Raw genomic sequence first — 10,450 nt, 5'->3', positions numbered from 1 at the left:
GTTCCTAAATAGCTACATCTTCGTTGTCTCTCCTCTCACCTTCCGCAGGGCTGGGGCCATCTTATTGGTCAGAGTTCCCGCTACAATCATGACATCCGACTGGCGAGGACTTGCTCTGAACACGACCCCGAAGCGGTCCATATCGTAGCGAGGAGCGGCGAAGTGCATCATCTCCACGGCGCAGCACGCCAAGCCGAAGGTCATCGGCCACATAGATGTCTGAAGGAAGTGGGGACAAATCAATGAAGAGAAGAAACAAGGAAAGACTATCCAAAATATGCTTTTTTATTTTACAGATCAGAAATTTCAAACTGGCACTGAACCGTCTGATCATTTTTGAGATGCTTATTTTTCCTCAGAGTCCAAGTAGAGTAAAAGAAAACATGCAATTACCAAGAACTTAAAATTTGTTTTTAACTCGCAAAACTGTCCTTTGTTTTAACAAAAACTCACACTGTGCATCCCGGAGACAGATTAAAACACAAGCTCTACACGAAAACAATCGACATCCTCTCAGTACATACCGTGCGTCCCCAGCTAACCAAGTCGTCCAGCTTCGTCACGATATATTCCCCTTTGCTGCTGGCTGCTGCTGATGGTTTGGCTGCTGCCACTGCAGTGCTCTTTTCTCTGACGGGCACCAAACTGCAACAAACGCAGAGGACAACAGTTTTACCAACAGCCCTGTGATGGCTCAACATGTTACAACTGTATTCTAGGTCAGCTCACCTTGTGCTGGTGTTTTCATTTTTAGAATTGTTTCGCAAACTCCTGAGCTGAATTGCCAAAACTGAAATGGGCCTAAAAGAAAAAAGTGAAAGAGAGAATAAACAATAAGAATTCAGAGAAGAAATGTTGAACTTATAATTCTACGTGTAAAAAYGCCCATTAAACATTAAAATTAAAAAGAGCACCAAAAGGTACCAAMGGAAGACAAGTGCGTTATAATACTATGTTAACAAATACATGCAGTGTTGGTGCATCTGAGGGATTGACGGTTATGTTATTTCTGTCTGAGCTTCTAAACTCTGACCAGCAGATTAGCTAAACTAAACAGGAATAAATACTGCGGTCTTGCTTTTCAGTGTGCATTTAAGTATTGGGTTATTCTCTTTGATGAGAAACAATTTGATGTCCAAAAATATGTAAACATTCACAAATAAAATAAAATATAATAAATAATAATAATAAAAAAAATACACAATGCTGTAGTAGCTGAAGTCCAAGAAACAAGTTCCACCGAAAATAAGATTAGGAGGCTTTTACCTTGTCGAGAATGAGCCAGACAAGGCCAGGCGAGGTGCTGCAGCTGCAAAACAGAACAAAACAGAACAAACACAATATACTTATAAAAAAGGGATGGAACAAAAATAAAAATACAATAATTATCTTTATTAATTTTGCTAGAAGTAGATATAACTAGATCATCATCACCACCACAAGCTTCAATGGCCCTTTAAAGTAACCGTTACAGTATTTACTAATAAGTGTATGATACATGTGTACCTGTCAATAACAAAAATAAGCACAATGTCGTTTTAAGTGTCTAAAGACATTGCCAATTTGTAGAGCATTTTCAGATGAGTTATTAAAGTACTAACTGTCAATCGTTGCAGCATTATAACTAAAATACATTTTTGAAACCCTAAACTGGAAAATCTGTTTTTACTGCGCAGTCGTAGTCACACAGTGCAAACGAAGAGTTCGGGTTAGCTCACTGGCAATATAAAATTAATTATTACAACACAACCACTCTGGTTACTTTGAAAATATAATTACCTGTTGCATTACTTAGGTATTGTGCTTGACAGATACCTATTTAGTGCCTGGACTCTGATGCGTCACTAGCTGACCTGGTTAGCCGCTACGCTAACAACAAGGTCAGTGTGCGCGTTAAGTAAAAGTTAAAAACATGATCCAAAACACAATCGAATTATGTAGTATAACACTTTTAAGTGCCCATTTTAAATAATCGTGGCATCACAAGACTGACAAATCAACAACATTGACAAAAACTAAAGGACTGGTATGAAAACACCACTTACTCATTAACGCCGCCATCTTTGAAATGCGCCTCTTGTGTTGTACAGTAGAGGGCGCTGCCGCTACGTATGTTTTCAAAAGAGCCTCGTTTTTCATTCAACTAGASAGGAAGCTACCACATCCGTCACTGGTTTCATTTCAAAATAAAAGCATGTAATCATTCAGCAGATCTATGAAGTATTTTAAATTGAAAATACTTGTTCCTAAAATTGTCGGAAATTTGAAAAATTTCACTATCGTGTTAATCTTTGAACAGATAATATATGATGACAAATATGTTGTACTTGATCTAGAGGGAAAAATGCACTTGGTGTTTTAAATTAAAGTTAAAATTGTGAAACCAGTGATCTTATTATTACAAAGCCTGATTCAAAATATACTAGAGCAAAACGTTTGAATGACATAGTTCAGGGAAAAATATCTCGAGGTAAATTTATTTCAATTGTTAACAAAAAAACATTTGCTATATTTGAAATAAGTAAAACAGACCTGAAGTTTTATTTTGAAATCCAAAACAGGAAGCTAACTTTTCAGTCTAGTCAGCTTGAAATCGCCGCTAAAGTTAGGAGATTTTTTTTTTTTCCTTCTCCTCCCAAAGTTTCCTTACCTTCCCAGAAAGTTATGACAAACTGCAGCGGGACTGGACGAAGACGAGCAGAAGGTAAGAAGAAAACTCGGCGGATTAATTTCTGTATTGATACATTTTTATCAGCTCGAACAATTTTATTTTAATAAAGCTGCACTAATTATTGGTACTGTAACGTTTTTTTTAAGAAACCCTCCGGTGCTCACTGTGTTTTAAAAACTACCCATTTACCAGCCCATTGGTTTATTTTTATTACAGCTGCATTAAGGCCGGAAACGTTTGTTTATGCGTAATTGTCATTGTATATAGGACTATTTAAAAAACTCATTAATCTTTTTTTTCCTCGTTAAAACATTAAACAGATATAGGCTCATTCACTCCCATGATTAATTCTAAACGAACTATTTTTTTTATTATTCAGATCCATTTAAATTATTTTTCGACAATCTGTTTTAATTTTAATCTTTCTTAAAAGTCCTCATTCTACAGTTTAAAACATCTAGTTTATAATGCATTTTGAGCTTAAAATGTTATCTTTTTGTATTTCAACATGTCAATGTAGCACAATTTATGCATTTTTAAAAGCAAGTTTAACCTATTTAATCCCTCTTGCTGGCTTCTTGCTCTTATCTTTGTCTCTAAAGCCTGTATTGTAGAGACAAATAAAGTAAATGTAGAGCAGATGGAGGAGAACCTTTTTTTTTGTGCCTGGATCACTGTTGTGGGTGAGGCTGCTTCATGAGATGGAAATCCCCCCCACACTCCCTACAACCCCATTGTCAGAGCTGTTAAAACATCCTCCCAGTTTTCTGGCTCACCGTGGAGTCCGTCATCAGTTCTGTCATGTTCAGATATCTACAGAAGCAAAATAGCTGAAATGTAATAAATCTGTAACAAAAAGGAAAAACTCCTAAATAGCTGCATCAGAGTGGGTATGTTTGATTAATTGTTGTGGCGAGGAAGTTTTTACTCTGTAATTTGAACATCCATGAATTTGTGTTGTGTTTTGTACACACAAAGCCTTTTAGAACTCTGGGACGTCATCAGAGCAACAAAACTTTATCTTTTGTCCTAACTGGAAGATAAWCAGAGAAAGTCGTTTTCACCGATGGTGCAGAGAGTTACAGATAAGACCGAACAACGCTGAGCTGGATAAAGTGTTGATGGAGTGATATCACTTTATTTGAAGAGGCGTTAATGTAGAATGATTAACCCTGCAGAAGAAGAACCGTGGTGGACATGAAGTTTATATCGAGTGGGATTTTTAAATGGGGTTTTATTCAGAAGTGATGGTCACTGAGTCAGATTTCAGAGGGTTTAATACATATTGTGAATTAAATCTTGCTTTGTTGAATGACTACAGTTGTAATCATTTAATTTTAATGACCTGCGTGATGTCAAAAGTATTGGGATTAACATCAAGAATGTAAACAGTGATGTTTCTGCAGGATTATTGGATTAACGAGGCAAATTCAGGTTCATAAATTACCTGGGTCTCTCAAGTGAACACTGATTACATTAAGTATTAAGTATAAGGAAGTAATGTGTCTAAATACGTGATTTTTCTAAGTTTGTTATTTTACATTTGTATGTGCATCGTCTATGATTAGAAAATAACTACTAATTATGCATTGTTCACTACCAAAAGTCTACACTATAATTTGCAATAAATGAACAAAATCAGCAGTCGTGTTTTGTTGCCAGTAATTGTGCCAATAATAATGTCATCCAGTGATGAATACTTAGTTGGGAAATGATCACCGTAGAAGGGAGAACAATTAAATCTAAGATACCAGGTCAAAAGCGTATAAAGATTAAGTTTTTCTCTTTTGTTTCTGAAAAGAAACAATGACTAAAAAWTTTTAGCTGCGAGGATGGGAGTCGACAGAAGTAGAGTCATTTTTAGGGTGGAGATGGTTAAAGCAAAAAGTTGGAGCTAAGCTCAAATGTGGCGAGATCTTCCGAACCCTAAAGGGAGAATTTCCCAAAATGGCTTCATCTGAACGTCATAACTGGGATTCTTCTATTTGCTGCTACATGATGCAGTTTTTATAAAAACCCAGATGAGTTTGGTTTATATTAACACCCAATCATGTATTTATTATTTATTTACCGTTATTTAACCAGCCAAATCCCATTGAGATCGCAGATCTTATTTTCAAGGGCGGCCTGGGTCTGAAGGCAACCTATTGCACATTTGGGGTGGGGTAAACCGGAGTACCCTGAGAAAACCCACACAAGCACGAGGAGAACWTGCAAACTCCACACAGAAAGATCCCAGGTCTGAACCAGGGATCGAACCCAGGACTTTCTTGCAGTGAGGCATCGGTGCTAACCACTGAGCATTGTGCTGCCCAAAATGATGTAATGATGTAGAAATTAGGGTAAAGCATAAAAAATCATGAAAAACCTTGAAAAATCACAGTTATTTTACAGCTACTAGGGCTTTAAATTCTATGAACTATAAAAAAAAGCTTGGTATTAATTTAAAACAAATGATAGTTTAGTAGTAAAGACCAGGATTGACTACAAGTTAATATAAAGTTTGTATTATTCATAGTTTTAAGCCTGATCTTCCCTAAAACATGACAGCAAATCTGCACCATGTCGAACTTTTAACCTCGTCATGTCAAAGACGTGAATTTCCATTGGTGCATTTTTTTTTTACACACTGTTGTGAATAACGGGGTGTACAACTGATGCTCATGGTCTGCTGACTCTGCGTCAGGTGAGACAGGTGAGCTGGTGTAGCAGTTACAGTTTTTACTGGTGCAGAAATACACCCCGGTGAAGCTGGTTATTTAGTCCAGATCCGGTCTACTTTTATAATCAGGGATTCTGAATGATACAATTATTAGTGAGAATAGCAAGAACTTCAACAAAAGTTGGGGTTACGTTTGGAGTTGAAATTTGTCACGTTATAACTTTTCGTGCAAAGCTGTCTCAACTAAAAGATGACGGTGAGCTGATTAACGTCTCGACCTAAAGCTCATCTTCAGCAGCTCTCTGAATCTCTCAGGGGAAATTGTTCTCCTGCAACAGGACTCTGGGGTTTGACTTACCGCTGCCGCCTTAAAAATAACTTCAGTGAAAGTGAAGTCAGAGGTGTCTGCAGGTCAGCGTCACACTCTGATACTCTTTAATGTTTTTTTTTAAATAAAACTCTCTGTTGTTCTCCTGCTTCGTGCATTCTCACCTTATTTACACCCCAGAGTTGACGGAGAACAGTTCATTGAATTAGAAACTAAAACGAATTTTGCGTTTGTGCTCGTGAGTCCTGCTGCTTGATAAACCGCATGCCTGCTGTATTTTTAGATTTATTACAAGTGGTTTTAATTTTAGCAAGTCTGCGAGTTCCTCAGAGCGCTGCAGTGACATGACGCAGTCAGGACGGGGAGACAAACTCAGTAAAAACTGGTTTTAGTTTGACAAAAAGAGGCTAAATGTTGCAGCTACACTTTTGTTAGTTTTATGCAACTTCTTCAATTAAAAGTTACTAAAATCATGGAGTGTATAGGTTGATTAAACATGAGTTTCATTTAAAAAAAGGTGGACACAAACAGATCTGCTATCAAAAAGGTTGAACTTTTCTGATTCATTCACCCTGCCTGATGTGAACGGACGTATGGACAGTGTTGTATAAAGTACCTGAAAGTGATACTTGAATAAAAGTACAAGTATCTTATCATAAAATGACTTTGGTAAAAGTTAAAGTGTCCTCTAAGAATATTACTTGAGTAAAAGTCTTAAAAGTATCAGATTTATTTTGCACTTAAGTATCAAAAGTAAATTTCTGACATAAAATGTACTTAAGAAATAAAAGTAAAAGTACTGAGTAAAAATGAACGGTTAGAGTTTCCGAAATACATTTATTGGGACCTCCCAAGAATCTTTTAAAACTATTTTTTCTAAAGGCATGCAACTTTGATGGATTGTGTACAAACTAAAGTATCAGAATGGTATATATTTATACTTCTCGTCCAACCACAATTAAATTCACTCTATCCAGGCACCACAATTATTCAGGATAGTATTTTTTTTAACAATAACAACAAGCTGAAATGAAATGGAGAAACGACTTTCTACTTCTTACCTTATTAAAAATGTAAGTAGTAGAAAGTACAGATAATTGTGTAAAAATGTAAGGAGTCAAAGTAAAAAGTAGCCTGAAAAATAATTACTCAAGTACACATACCCAAAAATTCTACTTAAGTACAGTAACAAAGTATTTTTGCTTAGTTACATTACAACCCTGCATATGGGTGTGTGTATTTTTATGAGCAGAGAAGACATTGCTTCACAAAACAGGTGTTTTCAGCTGATTTGAAAAGTCTCAGGGACATATTTGTTCATGAAACATTAATGTATGCAACAGATTTAGGAAAAAAAGAGGAAATAAAAAGTCTGAATAGACACTTTAAGGTGGATAATTCAAAATTAATAAGATTTAACATCTGCACATGCTTCCGGAATAAATTGATGTTTGTTTTTTTTCTTACTTTGATATTACAGGTAATTGTAATTGAGTGTTTTGGTCCTTGAGTAGTCCACCTGCTCCAACACACCCCTGGCTTCCAGGCCACCTTCAGATCCTCCTGTTGGTCCTGATTTAATTGTCTGAGTGCTTCCAGGATCGTGAGTCACTTACTGAAGTAAAAACACGTCAGTTCATGTTGTGTTTGAGCGAATGTCTTGAGATATTGTGAAGCAGCATTTCATCGAGCTTAACTTAATCTGATCTCCCTGTTAGCTTTTTTTCAGAATATACAGTACCTCTGAGCAGGACAGGAGGATGCTGCTTTATCAGTTTTAAGGATAAGATTGTTGATTTGGGAACTGTGACAATGTTTTATGGTTTGCTGTATTGCCCTGAAAGGTGGAGAGTTATGTCTGTTAGCAAAATATCTCATAAATCAGTGAACATGTTTGATTTGCTAAGAATGTAATCATTGTAAATGACACAAAAATGACTAACTCAGTCAGTTTGGCAGATGTTGAACTTGGTGTGGTAGTAGCTGAGAGGTATCCTCAACACGCAATCTGAGAGCTAACACAAGGTGACAGCTTTGCTTTAAATCTTAGGCCTCTGATTGAGCAGGAAGTGTGCATTCCTTCGAGTAACACTAGACCTTTAATTATATGATTCCTCGGTGGGATTTCATCTCTGGGTCACATTTGATTCTGAACAAAACAAAAATATGAACATAATATTTATGGAAAGATGTCCCGCTGTGGTCAGATCAGATGCGCTTCCTTTTCCTGTCTTTGCTGTTTGGTAAACATTTTAAAAAACAGGATAAAAATGTCCAGATCATCTAAAGAGCTGTCAGGGCTGCATGGGAAACCAGTAAAACTGAAACACTGCGAGAGCGTCTTTTAATCTGGTAAATTAAGTTAATCAAATCCTCATTTTAGGAGATTGAAACCATTGAATAGAAGACAGTTTATGGTTGTAAAATGCTAAAAGTGTCCATTCTACATTTACCTGATGTCTGACAAACATCTCTTAGTGGCTTTCAAAAACCACTGAAGCACAAAGGTCACCTCTGTTCAGTTGCTCGCAAAGAAACAAATGTTGTTTATTACAGAGGTGCCTGCGGAAATGCACCCCCGCCATATGAAGTCATAAAGTCCCATAAAAAGGTCCAACAACGCTCCGACACTGGATGCTCAGTTTACACGACTGCCTCTAAGAATAATACAGCGTTTATGTCCGACTTTTAAAACCTTTTTAACCTTTAATCCTATTTATTTACAAAAAATTTACATTCTGTACATTAAGCTTTTAAAAAAACAGAGTTTCTAGTGATGTTGCCAAAAAATAAGCATTTACTGTCAAACATTACATCTTATATACATGAAAGTATGAACTGCCTTATTTAAAAAGATTATTTGGAATGTTTTTGAAGTTTTATTTTGAATTTCTCAATTTTACCAAGTTTACAAAGAGACTACAAAACAAAACTGTAAAACTGAATAAAAAATAGACAAGATTCAGAAGAAAATACATCAAAGAGAGAAAGTTATTTTTGTGCCTCTGTTTAGATGAAATCAGATGGAAGATTATCTCAGAGTCGACCACAGGACACAGATATGTTCAACTAAACTTGAAAATGCCTGGCAGACGTCAAATTACATCCTCCTGAGACAACGAGAGTTACAGCTGAGCCAAATCTGACAGGGTAACTGAATCACAAAACTGAATTAGAACCCAGAAACATGTATTTTCCACAGGAGCAGCTCTGTGGAGATTAAGGTGTGCATTTCAAAGAGTTACATACATCCTCTGCCTTGTCATTACCTCGACCTCCTCCATCACACAGACTCGGAACAAGTGTAATTTTCACCAGCAGAGGAAATGACACGACACGTACAGTATTTCAGTTGTTTTTGGGCATTAAACAGGCGAACATCTGTTCTTGTTCTGTAGCAGGAGTCGACATAAGAAAAGTTTCCAGCTTGTCCAGCAGACAACTTCTTGACAGAATCAGGTTGTCTGCAACCTTTCTAATAGTAAAGAAGGCAAAAAAAAATCTTTAGAAAAATTTTAATGAATAAGTTGATTGTATCATATACTAGGGCTGCACAATATATTGTGAATATAATGCCCTCGTGTGCAATATTGATATGCCTGCTCTGTTATGGTTGCTTGGCAGAGGCCTTGGGAGTAATTTAAGTACCTCAAACATAGAAATCTGCCAGTTAACCATGTTCTTCTCACTGTAGGAGTTCATTCAAAGTACAAGTAAGTTGCACAGTTGTGAATTTATAGTCACCGATGTTCAAAATTTGACTATTGGAGTCAAATGTAGTAATTTCTTTCTTATTAAGTTGTCTTGGTCAGCCTGGGACCGCTTCTGTTGACCCCTGATCAAGGTGGGTTTGAGATAATCTACAACCTTTGAGTGTTTCGTTAATTTCTCTGTAGCTTCTGAAAGAAACAGTTTCTCTAAAACTACAGATGAAACGTTTCTTATAATGGCATCAGTCAGACTGACCTAACACTGCCCACACTTACAGGAAGTCCTTTTTACATCCCACTGATGGAATAAAGACATTTACAAACTGCAGTACAGTTCTATAAATATACGGTTCTTTCTTAAGCTTTCAGTATGTTTCTTAAAACTTCCATAGTAGTTCTTGTCCTTAAAAGTTAATTGTTGGATTTTAACATCAAGCCACATACAAGGGATGCACGATATATCGGCGTTAACATCGGGATCTGCCCGATAAGTAAAACTGGGCTGATATTAACGTCCGATATTCATTTCTCACTTTTCTGTTTTAGGAGGGGAAATAATTAGTTGAGTGGTATCTGTTTGATCGTAATAGTGATAATGACGCTGTGCAGCCAGGAATAATTGAAGTAGAGAGCCATGTCAATAGTCTGGTAATTTTTTTTTATGGTATTAAAAAAGAAAGACACAAATGTATGTATTTGTATATAAATAATTTGTGTGTTTGTGTAATATTGGTTATCGGCCATAACACCAATAATAATATCGAATATTGATATTGGATTAAATTTTCATATTGGTACATCCCTATATCCAACTAATTAAATCCTACCGCAAAAAAAAAAACTGTCCAAATATATATAATTTTTTAATACCAAACAACATACTGAAACTTTAAGGCTTACAGATGAAACCTGAAAAACAGTTTGTACAGACTTGAAAGTTTTCTTCACTTGTGAGTAATTATTTGGCTAAACTTGGGGCAAGCTTGGGAAAGTTGAACAAGAGAAACTGGAAACTGGCTAATTTAGGAACATCTGATTTGTGAGAGTTGCTTTTATTTACCGTGGAGCAAACAAAGAGG

General features: G+C 36.3%; 2 protein-coding genes across 3 annotated transcripts in view; one reads left to right on the top strand and one right to left on the bottom strand.

Moving 5' to 3' along the window:
• The window catches only part of ndufs7 (NADH:ubiquinone oxidoreductase core subunit S7), a gene marked incomplete in the record, with an annotated part of 57,090 nt that overhangs the window by 1,273 nt on the left and 45,367 nt on the right, over window positions 1-10,450 (bottom strand). Inside the window, 4 exon segments of the mRNA XM_014010826.1 lie at window positions 40-219; window positions 525-645; window positions 730-801; window positions 1,267-1,309. Of these exon segments, the coding sequence (XP_013866280.1) occupies window positions 40-219; window positions 525-645; window positions 730-801; window positions 1,267-1,309 (416 nt within the window).
• Window positions 2,266-10,450, top strand: part of kank3 (KN motif and ankyrin repeat domains 3) — a 28,848-nt gene continuing 20,663 nt past the window's right edge. Inside the window, exon 1 of one of the 2 annotated variants that reach the window (XM_014010820.1) lies at window positions 2,266-2,704. The gene's annotated coding sequence lies outside the window, so the exon portion shown is untranslated. Of the gene's footprint in view, window positions 2,705-8,732; window positions 8,812-10,450 lie in introns of those variants that run through there. The other variant, XM_014010823.1, reaches the window with a different exon arrangement.

This window comes from Austrofundulus limnaeus, unplaced genomic scaffold (genome assembly GCF_001266775.1).
Source record: "Austrofundulus limnaeus strain Quisiro unplaced genomic scaffold, Austrofundulus_limnaeus-1.0 Scaffold73, whole genome shotgun sequence".
Classification (NCBI taxonomy): domain Eukaryota; kingdom Metazoa; phylum Chordata; class Actinopteri; order Cyprinodontiformes; family Rivulidae; genus Austrofundulus; species Austrofundulus limnaeus.
Note: the sequence above shows the minus strand (reverse complement) of the source record. Positions and strands in the feature narration are given on the sequence as shown.